At 34.4% G+C, this 23,370-nt stretch overlaps 1 protein-coding gene across 1 annotated transcript in view; it reads right to left on the bottom strand.

Moving 5' to 3' along the window:
* Positions 1 to 23,370, bottom strand: part of Cntn5 (contactin 5) — a 1,105,367-nt gene that overhangs the window by 128,278 nt on the left and 953,719 nt on the right. Inside the window, exons 15-16 of the mRNA XM_010642035.2 lie at positions 7,600 to 7,727; positions 4,494 to 4,669 (exon numbers count right to left, since the gene is read on the bottom strand). Coding sequence (XP_010640337.1) covers positions 4,494 to 4,669; positions 7,600 to 7,727 — 304 coding nt within the window. The remainder of the gene's footprint in view (positions 1 to 4,493; positions 4,670 to 7,599; positions 7,728 to 23,370) is intronic.

Genomic DNA, 23,370 nt, shown 5'->3' with positions numbered 1-23,370 from the left:
TCTAAAGAATGGTACTTTTATTTCCCTCAGAGATCACAGAACCTAGCCTATTGATCTGATTTTTTGGAGTATAGGCCAGAACTAAAATTGTCTTTCTCTGTCAAAAAGCTTTATTTTCTCTCGCCTCAAAATTAAATTAAATAACACAATAACAAAAGGACTTGCAACTCAGTATCAAAAAAACAAAATTGCAGGCATGATAGTAATTATGCATTTCATATATAATGTTATGGAAACATTTTGAACAGTTGTCAAAAGTTGAGCCTCTAAATTAACTAAACAACTGAAATAAGATAGTTGACTAAGATGAAAAAATGGTTTGTATCAATTTTTTTACTTTTTCATTCGACTTTGTCTGAATGGCTAGTGCAAAGTTACAAATACCATGACAATATATCAGCCCCTACTTTTAGAACCTGAGAGGCTAACTTATTTTATTAATGAATAAATGTTGCAGGATCATATATTTAAGTGGCATATTTTGGTACATGACCACATTAACCAAATACTGGAAAAGATGGGCATGCTTATTTTCTATGATTTTCACATTGAAATGATAGAGTGGGTACATTTTTTCTTTTCACATAGACAAGTCAGGGATACACACACACACACACATACACACTTACATACATATATACACACATACACACGTTGAGAGAGAGAGAGAGAAATGAACAATTACTGAGCAGATCATTCTGATGACAAATGTGTGACTTTTTTTTTCTCTGTCAAAACCCCCACAAATTATAAGCTGCCCTAATAACAGTGTAGCACTTTATTATGCATTATAAGGATTAATACTTGCTCGGATCTAAATGAATAATTAGGAAATTTCAAGTCTCTGGGACACCTTGTTCACTTCCGTCCTCCATTAAGACTGTGGCTTGGGAGAAGCAGAAATTTCTGTAGAGTTTTAACCACAGAAATAATTGGATCAAAATGTTGTAAATACTTTTATTCGGTAACAAGATGGTTATTTGGAGCCAATGCTTTTCTCCCTGTTGACCTCTAGTTAACTAGTCTAGACTGAGTGTAACATCCAAAAACTATTTAATACCTGCTCCACAGAGGTGCCAGAATTATTTTTTTAAATAGCAAATCTGAACCGTGTAACACCTTCTACATTCAAAATACAATCCAAATAGTACAGCTCAGAAATCAACTCTTTTACAATGCAGGTTTTGTTATTTTCCCTTAAATTTATCCCACAAGTATTGACTTATTGTCTACTAGATACACTTACTGTGCTGTCCAGACCACTGATTTCTCCTTGTTCCGGAGACACTCTCTAAACTCTTCTTTGCTTGACCTGCTCACTTTGCCTGAAATGCAGTTGCTGCTAAACACCTGGCCAAATCCTGCCTTTCCAGGTTCACTTCAAATAGCAAGTCTTACTGCCAGCTGTATGCATTCAGGGCTCTGTGGTAAGCGATCTCTAGCACATCCTGCTTTCTCCCCTAAAATTGTTCTGTCTTAGGAGAGGACCATAGCCACAACTTTACTTGTTTGGATCACTCACTGCATTTAGCTGTTAGAACTGAAAAAAATCTTTAGAATACATTCACTTATTTGCCACATATAGTTTATTTATATCATTTGCCAAAAATAAAGTGATTTTGGAGCAGAGAACTGGATCAAGTGTTTACGGCCTGATTGCTTTGCCCTTCAGTGGTGGCTTTGGTAATGGATTCATGCCAAATCAGTCAAATTGCTGGGTTTGTAAAACAAGACCTCAGGAAAGGGGCAAGAGAAATAAGAGCATTTCATTACAGATGTTTTGATTTAATTTTCAAAGCAACACTATTGTTTTTATAACGTGATGTGATTACATATTTATGCTATTGAAATACAGTCCAAAAGCAATAATTTTTTAAAAAATGACAGTCACACTGCATATAGATTTTATAAAAGGCTATACATAAATTAACTAGGTTTACCGACTAATATTTGTGTTTAAAAGACATCAGTACAACTAGCTGAAAATTGACAAATATTATCACATCACATTTCTTTATTTGAAAGATGTTAAATATCAAAAACACTTTTCTATTTTTCTCCACTCCTGAGATTTGGTTGATTCATTTCACCTTATGCAGGGTAATGTGCTAAAGTACGTTCCTTTTTCTCCCGAGTCACCACCGTTTAATCACCTACTGGCAAGGTTCTGCTTTGTTTTAGCCTAGAGTAGTGATGGCAAGGCTTTCTGAGATTTCACTGATAACAAAAAGCTGGCTAAGGCACACATGCCTTAAGTCCACCACCACTGGCCCAGAGAGGGCTCCAGCCAACAGCATACGCCTTTCCCCTTAAGTTCTGGAATCCCCTTTGGCTGCCTTCATCTTTGGTACTAGCCTGGACCTTTAGGTGATACCTCCAGATCTTTGATGCTTGGACCTGTGACCTTTGGGGCACAGAGCAGGCCTTAGGTTTTCATAATTTGCTTTTTTCTGAGACCTAGTCTGTCTCAGATTTCTAGAATCTTCCCCTCACCTGCCAAACAGAAAGTATTCACAAGCCCAGAGGGCCTCTCAAATCTGCTTATAAAGAGAAATTTTATTCCTCTTAAAATACTTCCCAGAGCATTTTTCACCTGAAAAGGGGCAGGAGGGGAATAGAATGATTTTTTTTCTTCTTTTTTGTGTGTCCTTTCTCATGTAATGATGTCCTCTCTGGTGTATGAGACTAAATCCAGCTGAGACCCATTCAGTATTGAATAACTGAATAATTGAGAGGTGATAGATTTCTTTTATAGTTTTGAATCTACCAAATAGTTTAGGTACATACATATGTCTATAAATTATTCCATCATACTAAAAGTGATATTAATTGTCTTAAAGGTAAATGTTAACAATTGAAAGTTTAGTTTTAATATGCCATACAATTATATGGATTTGCATAAAGTAAGGGGTCAGTTTTTACTTCTCAAAAATGTATATGCAAAGAAGGATGAAGCAGGTGTTTGTGAAAATATTAAAGATATTTATTTATAAAAATAAATGATATAAGTCCAAAGTAGTACTATTTCAAGAGGCAAAAACAAAAACTCATAACTTCATCAAATCCATTCATTTCTCCCTTGATATTTTAAAATAAATAACTTCTACAAAGGGAGGCCATTAATCATTTTAGAGATATATTTACTATATGTCCAATCACTGAAAATGAATAGTTATAGATATCTCTAAGAAGATATATTATTGATGACATATTTTGGTGTCACATTTTACTGGTTCTGTTTTATGCTATTTGTATTATAAAATTTGTAGAAATTATCAACCCAAGTTAAAGGAAGAAAAACCACCACAAACTAAGGGAAAAGAGTTTAACATGATATAAATATTAGGCATATAACTTAGCCACTAATAATTAAAAGTTATTTAATGAGGTGCGGTTAGTAATTGTTCCTTATTGATACATTTCTCCAATTAACTGAGAAGTAAGCCAAGATAAAAGGAATAATTGGAAAAGTAGCATTTAATTCTGATTACATTGGAAAATGCAAGAAAGAGAGCCCTTCTTTACTCTTTTAGTAGTATGAATTTATCAAATTCCGAGGAGAGATGGGATCTTAGAAATTATCTGGTTCAAGTTTCTCACTTTACATCTGTAGGAGATTAGAGTCCCATCAAAGCAAATGACTAGGTTTTTGGTATGTATCTGATTAGGCACTGAGATGGGACTTGATCCGGAGAATTATTAAATTTGGGCTCAGGGAGTGTGTGTGTGTGTGTGTGTGTGTGTGTGTACCACACTATCTTTAAAGTAAAATCTATTACAACTCCAAAATAAGTTTAAATATTTGAGCTCACTATCCCTATGGTTTTCCAATGCTTCTCAAAAATGTTTAGGAAAGAATGGGTTTTTTATAAGTATGTAACAGCATTTTAAATTGGATTTTTAGACAAAACTGCATTTGTATCCAACTTTTATGCTAATAGAGAAGGAAGATTCAGCCCAAATCTCTCTGTCTCCCACTTCATTTGGTTGATTGCCACATAGGTAAGTCACATAAAAAGATTAAAAGGAAAAGATTTGGTAGATAAGAGATGTGAATGTTCATTCTAGGCTATGTGCATTTATGATGATGGGTTCCTGAATTAATCTCTATAGTTTGTGAGAAATAAATCTCCAAAAATTACTACTCCTTGAGTAGTACAAGCCAACTTATTTCACTGATATTGCTAATGATGCTTTAAAAAATACAGTGGCTATTTTATTTAAAAACATGAACACTGAGATACAATGTATGAATTTTGACAATATATTAAAATAAAGAAACTGGAGTCATATAATGATGGAGTCATATAATACCCCAGATTTCTTATTGGTGCTCTAAAAATATTTTTTAGTTTGATATAATATAAAGTAATGCAAGAAAGTAAATGTTTTAATCATGCAAATATTTTCTACTTTTTATAGATAAAAAGACTTTATAGTTATTTCAAAATTTCTAAAATTATTACTCAAAAAGTAAAAGTGTATAAACTTACGGCCCTGATGCTTTCAAAATGTCCGCCTTCTTTCTCAAAATCAATGGGCTGTCCTTTCAGTGTCCAGTAGAAATTGACATCCAAACTAACATCATGAATTGCTTTGCAATTAAGGACGATGCTTTCTCCCACTGTTAACTCTGTTCTTTTTGGAGTAAGTTCTATCCTTGTAGGTTCTGTGGAAGCAAAACATACATTATTGATATAATAATTAACATAATATAGTGTTTATCTTCATTCTGTGTCATTTTATTTATTTATTTGTTTGTGGTGCATGGGGATCGAACTCAGGACCTTCCACTTGTGATGCAGACAGCAACACCACTGAGCTAGATCCCCAGCCCCTATGTCATTTTAAATAACAGAGAAATGGGATGGGGATTTACTCAGTGGCACCAAGCCTGCCTCGCAAGTACAGCATTCTGAGTTTGAGCCCCAGTACCCCCCGCTAAAATAGAGAAAATAAGGAATCTATACTACTGTTCCAAATAAATGTACCAGATTTTTCACATTGTTAAATAATCTATTATTATGTGAAACAGTAGTTTTTTGGATGGTAGGATATTTTACTATGTTTTTGTAGAGGACTAATGATTTTAGAGTTCCTGTTCCTATTCAGAAGAGACAAAAACATAAAAAAATTAGACAACTAGAAACTACATCAATATTCTGGAGGAAAACATGAAAAAATGGCAGCTGCTGCCTCTCTAACATTCTTGAAGGACAATCAAGTAAATAAAAGGATTTTTACAGTGAACATGCTGCACATAAGAGAAGGAATTACATGGAACTAATTCTCTTCCTTAAGAGTTATAAGAGGCAATAAGGCAAGGCAAAATACCTCCTTCCAAATGACTATCTCACAAGGATAAGAATAAAATCCTACTGGGACACCAACTTGTACTATCTTTGCATAACTCAAAACTCTGAGTAGAACAGAAGTAGAAATGGCACCTTCTGGGTGGTTATAAAATATCACTTCTGATAGATTATAGTTGGGTTAATTGACCTATATAAAAATGAAAAAACAGTAAATTTTAAATGTTTCTTGAGGAAAAAAATTGTTCACCTAGTGATTCTATCAGATTTAGTTTTTTTCTGGGGTTATAGCAATTCTGAATAAATAAAGGCTAATACAGAAGTCTCAGGGTCAATAAGTGATAAATGATTGCAATATAATATGTTTTCTGGTGATAAAACATGATTTTGATTTTATATTTTTATTAGATTTCTGGGTATAGAAACCACAGGAAGATTGACATGGTAATTAAAAAGGTGCTTAACTTTATAATTTTACAAACATTAGAAAGAAAATAGGAGTCTGATAAAGTACCTTTCCTAACCATCTATCGAATGTTTTAATATCAAAAGACAATTCTAGGCCAAGAATGCCACTATAATGCTAGCACGGTACAGGCCACATACTCAGAAAGGCATTTTATTTTTTTTTCCTTTTTTTTTCTCATTGAGTTTATTGGTCATTTTAGGTAACAGTACAGTTACATTCATCATTGGGATCTTGTACTTTTACATGACAGGTCTTGGTTCTCATTTTTTCCCACATCCCTGCCCTCCCTTCACCCCCTTCTCCCTTCCCCATTTACAAACACTTTATTTCCCTTTTTCATTTTCTCGTATTTTTTCTTTTCCCTTATTCCCCTTCCCCTACCCTTCCCACTTTCCCTACACCTTTAGCCCCTTTCTTCCTATTTCATTTTAATTTGTGTTTCATCACAGAAGACATAGAATGATATGGTAAAATGTAGTTTAAACTTTGGGAGAATTGAAATGTTCTGAGAAAATACATATCATTTGTTTAACACATGACTGACAGAAAATATTGTTTGTTATTAAAAATCTGTGGTTTCAGCATTAACTTGTTAGGAAAAAATTTAGTACACATCAGGAATAAAATAATGAAAAATTGGGTTGGATCCTGATAATATATGATATAAATAAAAATACCTTTTAAATTACATTATTTCCTTCCCTTGAAATTTTACTCTTTTCTAAGTGCCCAGAGGGTTGGCTATTATAATTACATTTTCATTTCTAAGGACAGAGAAACTTGAATAGTTTCATATGTTTAAGTGTATAGGTTATTAGCATTAAGTACTTCACACTGTTGTGAATTATTGCTGCCATTCACCTCCACAACATTTTCCCTTTTGAAAGTAAAAATGCTCATATTTTTATGGACAAAGTATATTGGATTGTGTAATATATGCACAGTAAAATATTAGGATATAGTTCAATTGTGAAAAATATTGCTTTGTACACTGGAAAAATCCTGTCGCCTAAGATATACAAATTTTACTACTAAACAACATGTAGTTTCAAAAGAATATTCTTGGTTTGAAATCTAGTTTATTTAGAACTAGGAATGAATAAACATAGAAGCAGTGATATTATGTTAAAGGCACATACAGTTTCTGTTGAAGCAAACATCAATGAACAGCTCTGGCAATAATTTATGATGTGCACACTTCCACCACTCATTGATTTCCTCTGTGATACCTCCTCCTCCTCTTCTTTTCTTTTTGGTACCAGGAATCGAACTTGGTACCTTGCACTTGCGAGGTAGCGGTGGAAACACTAAGCTGGATTCCCAGCCCTACACCTCTCTTCTTGAAATCCCCAGTTCAAGTGCCAATAAAGGAGTACTCCTGACTGATGATAAAATTATTTTTGTTAGAGAAAAGATATTTTTTCTTTGGCTGTTGGGGATCCAACCTAAGATCCCCAACAAGCTATACACCTGCTCTCCCATGGAGAAACATCAGCAGCTCAGGTGGAGGAAAAGTAACTGAATACCCTGGGCGTACTCTAGCATTTTGAAACACTGAATAAAACTTTGAAAAACTTTTTTATTCTGTAAAAAAAATATTCAGAGCAATATATCAAAATTTCCATTAATAATCAGTTCCTTCTTTTTGATTCCTTTAAAGTTGGAAAAGAATAATTTGGCTGTTCTATATTTGTGATGCATTTTAGAGACAAGAGTATGCACACACATAAATGAAAACATGTATATGTGCCTATTTTATTTTCCTTCTGATAAAGCCATGAGGTTATGCTTACAAAACATTTAGCTACATTTTCTTACCTTTTACCGACACTGAAGCTACAATTTCGGCAGAACCAAAGATGTTTTCCCCTTTGCAAACGTACTTTCCCTCATCTGATTTAGATGCGTTTAGGATTCGTAGACTCCCATCTGGAAGAATAGCTATTCTGAAAATTATTAGAAAGGTGTTTTTTTTTCCATTTTACCACAAATAAATTAAACAATAAGAAACTCTGATGAGATCTGAAACCACTTCTATGGTAATATGATAAAGGATCACTGTGAAAATATGCAGGGACAGTAGAAACGTTTCACCCTAAAAATATTATTCACTTAATATATTCTTATATTCAAAAGAGTTAGGAAGCTACAGATCATTTCTTTTGATGTTTTTTGACAGTTAATTTCATAACTTGTGGGAAAGGGTGACCCTGAATTTGCTTATTATAACATTTTACTATACTATCATGTAGCAGTATTTTAATATTAAGCTTGAATATTTTACCTTAAACCAAGAGTGACCTCAAAAATCCAATAAAAACATGAGCAGCATAAAAACATAGAGGACAAGTACAGAACATACAGTTAATTGTATATGGCCAAGAGGAGATTTATAGCAATTTTTCTGTGCTGCCACTGGCACAGCAAGGGTAGGAAAAGTGACCTGGTACCTGGACTGCGCAAACCACGCTTCCTGAATGTAAGAATGTTATGCCTAAGTTTGCACTTGGGTTCTTCTGAGACCTTTATTAACGTGGGCCTTCAGTTTTATATAAAGGTGAAAAATTAAAGTATTATTAAAAATTATAGAAGTTCAGCAGAAATGAAGTTGGCACTTCAAATTACCATATTCTCCTGGGCATTTATCATTTCAGGAATTTATGGGTTTCAAATTCAATTAGTACATTGCTTCTCTTCCTCTACATGTTCTCCTCTTTCTCCTCCTCCTACCCCTCCCCCTCCTCCTCCTCCTTCTCCTTTAGTAACACCTGTTATTTGACCAGGGCAAAAACCTCCACAAGCAACCTGTTAACAGAAGCAACTGCTATGATTTTAGTAGACTTGTTATTAGGGCTTGAACTTACTTGTTTTCATAAAGAGGAAGTAGCAGACAGTGCTGCATAGGTTATGAACTAGTGACCTCACTGAGCTTAAAGCCCTAAAAATGAATCATTTTATTCCTGAGAATACTTTGTTATGGCAGTATGATAATATTACATATTTAAGATTCAAGAATAATGACTAAATCTGTTTAGTCAAGATTTTTCTATCTCATTTAAAAATGTATATTCAGTCTTGCCAATCACCCAAAGCTGATGGTTATTTAGAGCACTGAACTTCATAACAAGTGCTTTTAGATTCTAGACAGTTGAAATATTACTCATGAATTTATGCTGACATATTGCCATTAATAAAGATACGAGTTTAAAAACATCATATGGATTTCAATATGGATCAAACTTGATTTATAGTATGTAAGAAGGAAGATTAATTTAATAACAAGCCAAGCTAGGAATAGAGAAGTTGATTTTGTAGTCCATGTCTAGGAGAGATACTAGCTTGACCAACTTGGAAAACACATTGCCTATGAAAGCTATACAATCAATTTAAGACGGTCCATGAAAATTTTGTTCACTATTTAGATAATGATCATTTTATCATTGAGAGTAGAATGAGATTAATTTGATCTATTTCAACCTAGTGATACATATGATACAAAATTTATAATTTGAAAGCAAAAGCTGAATTATTTGTAAACAAATAGGCATCCTCTAATAAAAATTATAGACTACTAAATTATTTGAAGATTACTATCTTGAAAATATCTGGATTTTACTAACAAAATTTAATGTCTCAGGAGAGAAATTTGGATAAAAGTTCACCTTCTTTAAAGAAATAAGTATTGCACTGGGTGTCATGGCACACACCTGTAATCCCAGCACTTGGGAGGCTGAGGCAGGAAAATAGCCATGATTTCCAGGACAGCCTTGATTACCTAGTGAGTTCACAGCCAGCCTGAACTACATAGAGAGATCTTGTCTCAAAATAAAGCAAAGAAAAACAATAAATGTATCTTAGACCGGCAATATTTTCATTCTTGAGTTAAGTGCTTTTTTCACTGACAGGAAAAAACAGTCTGTGAACTCCTTTGTACTTTAGTCCACTGAGCCACTTGGTGGGATGAAGAATTTTAAATGCCATAATACTCATCTGTCAAGTATTGTCATTTAATCAAAACTTTCTTAGAAAAGACAATTAAGATTAGATAATGTGATTATGTCTCATTATTGCACATATACTTAGTAATTAAACATGGAACTAATATTTCATTGAGATTTTAGTCTCTTTAACAGTTCTACGCTTTATGTCTATAATAATTGTATATTCATAGTATGAGTCTTACTGTTTATTTTGCATGTACTTAGCCAACTGTACCATGCTTTCATTTCAAAAGGATTATTTGCTCTAGACGGATTGAGGCTCTCCTCAATTGAGTAATGATAGTCCTGTCCTCCTCGATGAGATCTTTGGGTGGTAATCAGGGCTTGAGGTTGGGCTCCCATGATAGGCTTAGTGGCCTTAGATGAAAAGAAATGAATTTGCTTTTCTCCTCTTTGCTCTCTTCCATGTGAAGATACAAGAAAATGTCTATCTTCAAACTAAGAAGGTGCCCTCACCAGAACTCTGTTGGATTTCCTAGCTTCCAGAACAGTGGGAAATAAATGATTAAGCTACTCAGGCTATGGTAATTTGTCATGACAGCCAAAACTAAGACACTCTTTTGTTTCCTTACCTCTGCATCGTTGTTGAAATTCAGTTGGACATATATGTATAAGTGAATTTCTTGGTTCTATTGTACTATTAATTATACTATAATTTCAAAATTATAATGTCTTTGTAAGACATTGATAGTGTTTTTCAATTTAGATATTAAATGTCCTGCTCAGATACATGTGTTAAATGTGTGGTTCTTTGGCCAGGTGTAGGGGCGCATGCCTGTAATCCCAGCCCTCGGAGGCTGAGGCAGGAGGATCACTGTGAGTTTGAGAACAGTTTGGGCTACATAGTGAGTTCCAGGTCAGTCTCAAATAATAGTGAGACCCTGTCTCAAAAAAACAAAGAAACAAACCAAAAAAATGTGTTGTTCTCAGGGTGGCACTGTGGGTAGGCTGTGGAAACTTTAAGAGGTGAGGCCTCATGGAAAGTCTTCAGGTAAATGTAGGTGTCCTCTTGCAGATTATTGTGGACTTGCACCCTCCTCATTCTTGTTTGTATCTTAGTTTTTTCTTTTCTTTTTTTTTTTTTTTTTTATAGCGGGCATTGAACTCAGGTCCTTACACTTGCAAGGCAGGCCACCGAACTGCTGAGCTAAATCCCCAGCCCTTGCATCTTAGTTTTACTCTGCTACAGGCTGCTGCAGTGACATCCTGCCTTGCTACAGGCTCAAAAGCAGCATATCCTACTGATCATGCACTGGAACCTCCAACATTGTGGGCAAAAAAGGAACTCTTCTAAGTTAATTATCTTAAGTGTTTTGTTATTCGCTATTACCCTGTATTTCAAATTTTTATTGCAAATCAAAAATATTATATGAGTGGCATCTTACAGCATGATTTTAAGGATCAGACTTTTCTATTAGTCAGATTAATTCCCTGGAGATTTATCCAAAGTACTGCTTATATCAGCAGTTTGTTTTAGTTGCTGAGTAGTATTCAATGGTATGGCTACAGCATATTTGCCTAACCAATTTACCTGTTGAAAGACATCTGGGGAAGTTTCACTTTTTGACATTATAGATAAAATTGGTATGATCATTCATATGCATATTTTTGCATGAATGTTGTTTCATGTCTTTGAAATAAATGCTGAAGTACAATTGCTAAGTCATGTAGTAATTTTATACACAGTTCTGCAAGAATTTTCAAAACTGTTTAGGGCAGATGTATCATATTACATTCATTACCCTCAATGTAATAATTTTTAAAAAATTTCAGACACTATTTTTACATCTCTTTGCAGAACATTCTGGTAATTTAAAACATATAAACAATGTGTAATAATCAAATAAGAGTGTGTCTATCTGTTCAGGCATTAATATTTTTTGTATGTTGTGAATTTTATATGCTATTATTCACTTTGAAATATCATTGATTGGTCTAACCAGTAGTTAGCATACTCAGTTGCACTAGAGAGAAACAGAAATGATTCTTCCTACCCTGCTATGGTTTGGTGCCTGCCCCTTACTTAATGTGACTCTCTGTCCACCTTTACTCTACCCTTGCCAGTATGGCAAATGCTAGCTATTCCACACCATTCTTATCTGAGATTGTTTTTTTAGCTTCTACATGTGGTATTTGTGTTTCTCTGCCTGTCTTATTTCATTTAATAGAATGACTTCCAGTTTCATCCATTTTTCTACAAATGGCATGATCCCATTCTTTGTTACTCCATTGTATATGAATATATAATATATATTGTTTTATTTTTATTATTTTATTAGTACATATTTATTTATTGATTGTTTCTTTTTATTTAGTTTATTGGTACAATTTAGGTATACAATACAATTACATTCATCATTGGGATCATGTACCTTTACATGACAGGTCTTGGTTCTCATTTTTTCCCCTTGTCCCTGCCCCCTTCACCCCTTATTTCCTTTCCCCTACCCTTACCACTTTTCCTACACCTTTAGCCCTTTTCTTCCTATTTCACATTGTTAATTATCTCATTAGGATCTTGTGTACTATTATAGTTTTTCACACCAGAGAAACTATTCAGTATTTACACATGTGTGACTTATTTATTTCACTTAGGAATATATCCTCAAAATGTATCCATTTCCTATGTATTAGTACATATTTATAATTCATGCAATTTACAATGACCTTACAGAAGGGTTACATTTGTATACTATAGCTTTTTTTAAATCCCCTCTGCTTCCCTTTCCGTCCTCCTCTGATTCTCTAATCACATTTTTCCATGCCTGCTGATGCCATTTTAGCACATGTTATGGTTTATAATACAGTGATTAGAGTTACTAGGTTCCTGTATATGGCATGTCTTTATCTCTCCCTTCCTCCTTACCTCTCTCCTTGTTCCCTTAGAGCGTATCACTGATGGGTAATTACATATTCCTTATCCATTCATCTACTGATGCACAACTAGGTCAGTTCCATATTTTAGCTATTTTGAATAGTGCTGCAATCCACATGGAAGTGTAAGTATCTCTTCAGTATAATGAATTTCTCTCTTGGATATATACCAAGTAGTGAAATTACTGGATTGTATGGTGGTTCTGTTTTTAGCTTTAAAGAATTTCCATACCATTTTCCATAATGGTTCTACTATTTTACATTCTCACTGCAGTCTATGAATTTCCATTTTCTACATCTTTGCTAGAGTTTGTGTTTGTCTTTTTGATGATAGCCATTTTAACTTATGTGTGATGATATCCCTTTGTAATTTCAGTTGTAGTTCCCTGATAATTATTGAGAATGTGTACTTTATATACTTTGGTTATGTGTCAATGTTATTTTTGTGAAGTTTCTGTTCAGAGCTTTAGTCTATTTTTAATTGGATATTTAGTCATGTATGCATTTATAAATCTTTCCTAGTTCCTTTATATATTCTGGCTATTAGTCCCTTATGAGATCAATTGATTGCAAATATCTACAGTTCTTTAGATTATCTCTTATGTTCTGTGTAGTTTCTTGGTTTGATATAAGTCCTTTTGTCTATTTTCACTTTTATTATCTTTTATTACCTTTTATTATTTTTGAGACCTTATTTTAAAATATCTTTGTGTACTTCAATGTTTTGAAGTGTTTTCTCTGTTTTCTTTAGTAATTGAATAGTTTCAGGTTTACATTTAAGTGTTTGATCCATTTTGAGTTTGCTTTTTCATTCTTCTCCATATGTATATCCAATCTGGTCAGCACCATTTAGTAATGAAAGAACTGCTTTTCCAATATATATTCTTTACACCCTTGTGAAATTTCAGGTGACTATGTGAACATGAATTACTTATGGGTTCTCTGTTCCATTAGTATGTATTGATTTTTATGTCAATACCATGCTGCTTTGATTATTTTATCTTTATGGTATATTTTAAGTCAGGTATTATAATAGCTCCAAGTTTTTCCTCCCTCAGGATTGATTTGGCTATTCTTGTCTTTTGTTATTTCAAATGAATTTTAGAGTTTTGAGGAGGGTATTTTTGAGAGTGTCTTTGGTATTTTGATGAGAATTGAATTAATTGTATAGATTGCTTTGAGTAGTATGATCATCTTAATATTCATTCTCATGATTCATAAACACAGTAACATTGTAAGGATTTAATTCACACAAAAAAGTACAGAGTGGTAAAATTCTATATCTAGTTATTATTTTTGTGTAGTTCCAATAAAATCTGAAAGAATTTAAAAAATGCAGACAAATTTCAATATAGAATTTAAGGAACTGAGAAAAAGCTTTCTAGAAAAGAGGGTACAAAAATGAGCAATGGGAGAAAAATCAGAAGGGGTTAGAATTAATAAGATGAAAATAGATGAAGTAAATAAGAATATAGCATGTTGTTTTGCTTGTAGGATGAAAAGCTAGTAAGGTTTGGAAAAGTTTGATAACAACTGTACTGTTAATATCCATGAATCAGTAACACCAAGGGCAGGCACCATTCTCCTTGTAGTAGAAGAGGGAGTAGGACTCAGGGTTTTGCTACACAACATTGACCAGGAGTTCTTAATCCCATCACTTCTATGAAGCACAGAAGCTGAGATAAGTATTGGTACTCAGTTTATTTGGAGGAGACATATTCTTCTACAAAATAGATATCTTCCGGATTTTTGCATTGGTTACAAAATAAGTATATGGCTCTAAACCAGGTCACAGAACATAATGCAGACCAGAAAGAGAAGATCTATGAAAATGCTTTTCTTGCCTCAAAACTAAGAGCTTCAGAAGGGCTGAGTGTAGGCAGAGCATGTAGGTCACTTCTTTCACACCATACGACTTCCTATCATATCTTCCGAAGACCATAGGTGTACAAGATTTGACACCGAAAGGGACTTAAAACTCTAAGGAAATAAGGGAAATGAAAAAATACGAGAAAAGGAAAAAATGGATACAAAGACTCTGTAAATAGGGGAGAGGGGAAGGGGTGAAGGGAGGGCAGGGGGAATGGAGAAAATATGAGAACCAAGACCTGTCATGTAAGTGTAACTGCACTGTGTACTTAAAAGTACCAATAAACTCAATAAAAAACCAAAACTCTATCTAAGCTCAATCTCCTTTTTCAGTGAAGAAATGACTATCCTCTTAATAAGAGAGACAATTATACATCAAATTATGCTTAAAGGAGATAATAAGTGCTAAAAGGAGAAAATCAAGAAGGAGTAATAGGAATTTGTTCTCTAAATGGCTAGGAATAGAAGAAAGAGTAAAATGTTAGTTATCAACTACTCATTGAATAGATTATAAATTCTGGGTACTATGGACTGTTTCTGGGATTGGATTATTATGAAACTCAGTTCTTTAGGTGGAGAATAAGAGTTAGACGAACATATGTTCTGTGCAATCAATTCTAGAAATTGTTAAGTGTAGGGGGCTAGCACAGTACAGAGTTGGGGGAGCTCACCAGCATGAAGGATGCCTGTCTGGTTAGGGAAGGCATCTCAGAGGAGGCGACATCTCACTTGAGGGCTGAAAATTAGTCTTAACTGTCTTCTGGTTTAGGAGGGGATAGGTAAAATGACCAATGGATACACATGAATTTTTTTTTCCTAATTACTTTTATGAACTCTAGCTTTTGCTTCTTTCCATGAAATTACACACTGCCTATGGATTTAATTTCTTAAATTAAGGTTCTAAACACTCTGCTATTCTCATGGTTTCTCACTGACTACAAAATAGCAAACCCTTTATAAAAGAGTTGAAGATTTTCACCACCTGGTCATAATTTCCATTATTTTCTATTCCATACCATTGATTTCTAAACTTTCTTGTAATGCTTTCTCAAATATATGTTTCATTTCATTTATAAATATGTATAGATTATGTGTACACACAAGTAGGTACTATATGACTATATTAGATACACTGTTAAGCAGATATTAGAAATCACAACAAGAATGAAAAGTAAAAGGAAATATATCAATTTCTCTTTGTCTTCCTTACCTTTACTAATGAATCTTTTATATCCTCTGAATTTCAAACCTTTGAGACTACTTCTCTATTCATTTCAAACCATGTACTGCTTTCAGTGATGAGATTCCTGTCTATTTGTAATTGATAAAATATGGGATGTACGTGAGCTCATATCTATCATCCTTAAAATTATTCCATCCCTAATTTTTTCTTTTTCAGAACTCCATGCGTTTTCCTTGGTAGATAATAAACAGGTTGTTTTATCACTTGAGCAATATAGTTGCAGCATTTTAAAGGGCCTGAGATCTGAGATCTAAGAAAAATTGTCAGCTCAAAGAATATAAAACTTAAGGTGTTCAAAATAATAGAATATAACTTTTCGACAGTCAACTTTAACTCTTCCATTATTACATAAGTTACCATCAGAAGAGTCTATTAAAATTTTACCTTTGTATAAAGTTAGAGGTGTCATAAGCATGATAACAATTTTAATTCTAAAATTACAAATATAAATTTTATAAATGCTATTATGATTTAAGAATTCTATTTTTCTTGCTTACATGTATACATATTTTATATAGAATGCAGGTACATTTTATGATTTTTGATAAAGTGTGGGATGGAATATTTAAAAACAATAGCTTCTATCTGTGACTTATGAAGGTCCTTAAATGGTTCTATTAATCATAGATGGTGATTAGTCACTTTTAAAGTGTAAGACATCATGCTAACTTTCTTGCACCTTTTGTTTCTCACCACAATATGAGATGTATACTGTCTTATTTTGTATACTGTCTTATTTACTGCTGAGAAAATTTCATCACCATCTACTACCTTTTTCTTTTGGTACTGGGGATCGAACTTGAGTCCTTGCACTTGTGAGGCAGGAGGCAGCACCACTGAGCTAAATCCCTGGCCCAATCTACCATCTTCTTTAAGGTAATTCTTCAAGGGGTAGATCTCCCAGTCTCTCTGATTTGCTACTCACTTGCCTGTTAATATCTTCTTGATAAATTTGTAACCTGCTTCACTTGTTGTCTTTATAGATGACTCAAGAACTGGCACTAATATTTCTTCAGTACTAGATGCGATTTGAGTAAAATTCTAGACCAGGGATGGCAAACCTTTTAGATCTCTCAATGGTACAAACAGCCTGCTGTGGCACACTTGTCATAGGTTTGTCATCCCTGCACTAGACTAGAACCACTTCATTTTTATAGATAAAAAAATGGAGGACCAGAAAACATGAAATCCTTTTTAAAAAGGTAATTGTGTATAATGTGCTTTGATAACATTAAGCATTTACTACTTCCAGGCCTTGAGCAAAGCACTTTTGAAACATTAATTCACCTTAATTCTTATAAAGACACTAGGAAATATTCTATTCACTTGATATGGAAGAGGAAGAAAATGCAAGACAGAGGAGAGAGATAAAATAAATGAGCCAGACTTTAAGGGAAGCCTGCTGGATTCCATGATTTACACATTGTGCCACTATACACTGACCCAAAGAAATTTTCAAAAAGAAAGCTTTGCACAGGACCACACTACCTACAATAGACACTGAAGTGGAAACTCAAGGGGAACAAGACAAGACACACATTTTTTACAGATCATCATCTGTAAGAGAAATGAGAGAAATTCATGCTATTTAATTTGATCAGTAATTTTTTTAAAAAACTGAGGGCAATCCACACTTGACAGGGCTGTGCTGTCACCATGCCCTTTCCTTTAGATGCTGCTTAGCTGGAAGAAAGAAGTGAACTGACCCAGAGAGACATGCATGACAGCTTTTAGAAAGCAAGTGAGAAAGCTTAAGTGCAGAAGTTACTTTAATTAATGGGCTTCCAACTCTGGCTCTCAGCATCACTGCAAGCATCCTAAAGAAATTGCAGAGTTCTTTGTGCTGAGCCACGGAATAAATGCAGAACCTCCAGGCTCAGAAGGGAGGGTAAAAATGAGGAAACTTCTTTGTCAGCTGAATATAGAAGACACTTGAAGTTAAAAGAACAAAAAGATAAAATTTTTCTGAAGGCTATCTATGGGCATTTGTTGCAGGTATAACAACCTTAACATATAAAGGACTTTGCTCATAATCTTTTTCCTGAAGCCCTTTTTATTTTTTGTGAGGGTACTTCAGACATTCTTTGATAATTTTATTTTTAATAGTACGTTTGCAGTACATAATGATTACATAAATCATGGGGAGTCGGTATATGCATGTAATACATCTTCATTCTTTTTATATCCCCAACACCTCGCCTCCTCCTCACTCCCTCCTCCTCTTGGTTTCCTAATCCTAAGTGTGCATGGGTACATTCTTCTGGAGAGAGCACACAACTTTCCTTAATTATCAAGATAACATTGGATTGAAAAACAAAGTTAAGAGCCATCTTACATCCTTTATACAACAGGTAACTATGTTGAAACAAAGAAGGTCTAGGATATTCCTTTTTAAAACTAGGATGTAATTTTGTGTACTAATGCAGAAGTCATAATTTACTTTTTAACCTTAAAACATTTGGGTCAAGTCAGATCTAGTCCTCATTTAAAATCTCTCTTATATCCATTTACCTGTTTCTAGCCTCTTGAAGGATCTAAATGAAGTAGACAACAGACATGAAGTGATTTTACATCTTTTAATCACTACTTTTAACCATGTTCATTCCAATCCATTTTTCTACCACCTTAGGATCTCCATGAATTTTCCATAGCTTTTAGATAATGGAGTTGTTAACTGTCTTACTACTTTTCTTGTAGCTGAGACAAAATACCCAACACCCAAAGTTAAAGGAGGAAAGTTTTATTTAGCACACAAGCTTGTAGAGGTTTCTGTCCATAATGGCTGGCTCCAAAGTAGGATGGCATGGCAGACAGGCATCACAGAGGAGAAATAGTTCATGGCAGGCAGAAGGTAGCAAGACAAGCAAGAAAGGGACTGTCACAACCTTCTCTACACCTTATATCCTGTCCAGCTATTTAGGGCAAGCTATTTGTGGCAAGCAGCCACACCCCTAATCACAGTGCCCTTGATACAAGCATTGCACCATAAATGAATCCCAGGATTACGTACTCTAGGTCCAGCTACCTCTAAAAATGCCCCCCCCATGACCTCAAGAGGCTTTGCGGGACATCTAGACATAAAGCATAATGTTAACTATGTTCATTCTAATCCACTGTTTTACCTCCTTAGGACCTCTTGGAAGTTCCCATTGCTTTTAGATAATGGGGTTAAAAAAATAAAACTCATCTTTAATTTCTTGCTGCTCTTTCCCCCTTTCCTCCATCAGCAATGACAAGTGACTCAGAACCAGGAACCTGCAATTGTGTGGAAGATTTTCTGTTTTCACACTTTTTTAACCTCCTCCTTTTAGGTGCTTTCTTCCCCTTCTGTGTCACAAAGGAGGGAAGAAAGGGCTATCAAGTGACTAGCAGCTCTTATTCATAAAAAATGTATATGATTTTTTCTGGCATGTCGCTACTACTCTAGTTAAAGCTGTTTGTTTATAGAGGCATCATTAATTTGAATTAATTAATTCAAATTGCTGGCTCTTGTGAGCACAACTGTGCTGTATTTGGAACCTCCTTACTGCAGGATACCCTTATTTAGCCTACTCCTCAGGTACTGCCTCTTCAAAATGTAACTCCCACCTCTAAAATTTTGCTCATGGAGCCCAGAAAGTTCATATTTACTACCTGCTTTCCCCAGAGTCTACCCAACATGTGGGAACTTGCCCACTCTTGCCTTTCTGTATGGTGAAGGTATAGGGTTTTCTTCTGCTTGTAGGTTATTCAGCCTCTTATCTCTAATGCTCTTCTCCCTCTGTTCATACAGGGCCAAAAACCTAATCTGAAGTTCTGTTGCATAAGCAAGGATTGGTTCAATCAAGAATAAGATACTAATTTTATATGTATGGGTAAGGTCCTATACCTTCCATCTTTGAATTTGGAAGTAGAAAGGGTAAGAAAAAGCTCTGGCAGCTCCATCTAAGGTAAAGCACACAAAGAATATTTATCCTCTCTTTCATGTCCTCATCTATTCAAAGAAGAGGTTGAAGTTGGGGTAGGGGAGGTAATGTTATGCTTGGCTTCTCTTTGGACTGGGAGAACTACTTCACCTACTTAGGTTCTGCAGAGCTCTCTCATTGTTACATATTTGGAAATGTCTTCCAAATGCTGGAAATACCTATTGAAGTTTTGTTCTTACCTGTGGGTCTCAAGCTTAACTTGGTAGTCCTACTTTCTCTAACTATCCTATAACTCTTCATAACTCTATCATAACTCTTCAGCATGACATGACAATCTTCATAAACTTTTCTACTCTTCCTTTCCAATTTCATCTCAAATTCCTACCTGCATTTTTATATCCTCTCCTCTTACATTCATAATGAACTATATATTCTCTGAATACTCTGCCTTTTCCATGAGCTTGAGTCTCTGAAAGTATTTCTCCAGATAAACAGGACTTTTCCCTTATCTATCTGGTAGATTATTTGTCATCATTGTTGCTGCAGAAATCATACTTGTGTAATGTTCTCTGATGCTGTTACTGTATTTTTACTCACATCATCATCATCCCTCTGACTTCTCCTACCTCTAGTCCATTCTCTAGTATAAATGTTTTCCCTAGACTGAAAGTTACTTGAGGAAGGAAGTGAGTGTCATCTTAACACGGTAAATGGTAGTGAATAAGCTCTCAAATTCTACATCAGAGTATTGGAATCAGTCCTGTACTTTGATATAAATTAGTTTATGAGACCCATGTTTTATTTTTCCCCCCACTGGGATCCATGCAAAATGCTCTGACTAGCAGTACCTGGGAGACAAGAGTAAAATAGTTACAGGCAGAGACGGCAGAAGGTAACTAACTTAGGTTAACTTCATCTGATAGGATTGTAATTCTTGTCTTTATTTTCACTGTTGTAGGTGCATTTCATAGTGCTATGGCATATGTATTAATATGAATGTATTGTAAAGCAAAAAAACTACTCAAAGCCACTAAAACGTAATGGATGTTCCTTCTTTGAAGTATATTTTGAAAAACACTGTTTTGGGGTAGATATAAACCTGGATATTTATAACATTTTTTTCTACTTTATATTAAAGCTGTTCTTTCCTTCTATGCACTTGATGAATTTGGGAAAAGCCTGTTTCCAGTAAAAGCATTTTTTTCATTTTCCCCCTGGAAGCATCTGGCTTAGCACTAATGAGAAATTGATCTCTCAAAGAGAAAGAAATTAAAACCAAACACAATGAAAGTAGGTAAATGCTTTTATAGTGACTTTGCCCTGGATTCTAAACCTTACCAGAGAAATTTCTCATACTGAAATAGTGTAAATTGGATAAAGCACAAAACTGAAAAGTTTCTTAGTAAGAAATACAGTTGAGGTGGCATTGGATGATTTATCCTGTGGCTTTTCATAGTGTTTTGAACTGAGTAATCTGTCATCTCACATTAACTTGGACATGAAACCTGCCACTGTTTCTTTATGTAGACTAAATGGGAAAAGAACCAAATATTTATAAAGAGCTGGAATCATTTTATTTCTTGAATTTTTGTGAGGTTTTGCATTGTTTCTTCATCCTGTTGTCTGTAGAGATTATCTAAATCTCGTAGGACATAGGGATAAATTATTGTTCTCCTGAAACTTCTGAGGTCATAGAGATTGTACCCAAGGCCAAATTATGAATTTTTGATATTCCCACCTGGGATGGCTTTTAGTCTGCTTTAAATTATCCTGACCTAATTAAAAAGCTTGACTGTACTTAAGTTCTTTAATATTAAAAGATGCACCTTACTTTTTATAGTTCTGTGCTAGAGAACTGCTCTTCCATTATTTAACCCCAGTTGCTTTCAGAACAGAGTCAAATCAACTTTAGTTAATTGATTTTTATATATGGGAGTGAAGGGTAAAGTACACCGAGGAGTCCGTACAAAACTTTAATTCTAATCTCACTTGTTAATTGAACTTTATTTCAATTCTCTGCTTCGTCTTCCTCACCTACAAGATGAGAGTGGATTAGATTTTTATGAAAATTTTCACTTATTTTCCCATAGCAGTGAAGGTTTTCTCTGTCTCAGGCTATCTTCCATGATTTTCTTACTAACTTGGAGTTATAGCGTGTCCCAGAGAATCAGTTTCTCTCTCTATTTTTTTCTTTAAAGTTGCCTCGAAATTCCTTTCTGATAAAAAAAATCTCAGAATAAGACATTCTACATTCAGAATTCCAATTTACACCCCACCTTAGACAACAGGACACTGTCCTTTTCTATAGATGACACTGAAGAAACTATTACTCTGTGTCCTTGAGATATTCACTGGTCCCCTTTTCACTTGTGTGAAACAACTGGCTACTGAGAAGGGTCACGGGCTAATTTGAGTAGTAGGGAATAACTGTAAGTATTCAAAAATTTTAACTCCATATTGAGGATAATTCATGACAAAATCAAGTATAAGTTAAGATTCCAGTTAAGTATGTGTGCTTATGTAATGTCACAGATCGAATCTGGAGAAATGGAAGACATTTTCTGGATAATCTATTTAAAACCTGTAAAAGTTATTTTTTCAGTATATGTACAATAAGTACATCATTTATGCATTTAATTTCTTTTAATCAAAAGTTTTGTTGTACAAAAAAATTACCCGTAGGATTTTTATTCAGATAAACTCTGCCATTTCTGCACTAAGTCACTTTGGACAAGCAATTTAATCTCTCTGAAATAATCAGTTTGTGAAATGAGAGGTAACGTTTACCTAGTAGTAGTAGTGAGAAATTTATAAAGTGGTTATGGCTGTGCTGGGAAAAATAGAAGCCATTCATTCAGTTGGTGTTTGTTACTTAACACTGAAAATAATGTCTACTATTTGTGGAGTGCCTGCTGTGGATTTCACACTGCTTTTTACCAAAGACAGTTGCTGGGAGAAGTCGTTTTTATAATGGTGATGTTACTCTAAGGCCTAAAGGATAAGAGAGACGCAGGCATTCAGAATTTGGAAGAATATTCTTCTCAGGTGGGAATCCAGGAAGAATGGTCATGAGCTAAAATGGATATGGACCTAGAAATGGAGAGGATGGTGGGGAATGGAGTTCAGTGAGTGAAGTTAAGAGTGTATGTATATGTGTTGAAAAGTTTGAGCATATTAGCTGCACAGTTGAAATCTGAACTACTATGGAAGAAAAATTTAAAAGTTTATAATTTTCTTTGTTAGTGAGAATACTGTGAGCTGTGAATATAGCCTTTAGTATCATTCATGTTAACTGGGGGACAAAATTGTTCTCATTCTTATCTTTCAGAGAAATAATGTTGACATAAAATTGACACGTATGATTTAAAAATAATTATTATAGCCCCAATCAGGTATTTTAATTGTAACATCATGATTCGAATGAATATACTGGCCTTTGGCAATCTTGGCTATAGTGGATTCAGAGACAGCTCAGCTATCAAATGCTACAGTACTGTAGCAAAAAGTGTTTTTCATTCTTCTATTAACTTACTGTATTGTTATATTTGTAGAATATATGTCTTGTATCATCCATTGTTTCATGCTTTTCTTCACAGAGGTGAAATAATTTTTTCAGATAAAAGTTCTCATTGGCATCTTTTAGTTTCTGGACTGCAAAAGCATAGCACACTAACACAAGCCACAATGCTTTGGATGT

Source organism: Fukomys damarensis, unplaced genomic scaffold, assembly GCF_012274545.1.
Source record: "Fukomys damarensis isolate Sample0158 unplaced genomic scaffold, DMR_v1.0_HiC HiC_scaffold_16, whole genome shotgun sequence".
Taxonomy (NCBI): domain Eukaryota; kingdom Metazoa; phylum Chordata; class Mammalia; order Rodentia; family Bathyergidae; genus Fukomys; species Fukomys damarensis.
The sequence above is the reverse complement of the archived record's forward strand: the minus strand, read 5'-3'. Positions and strand labels throughout refer to the sequence as shown.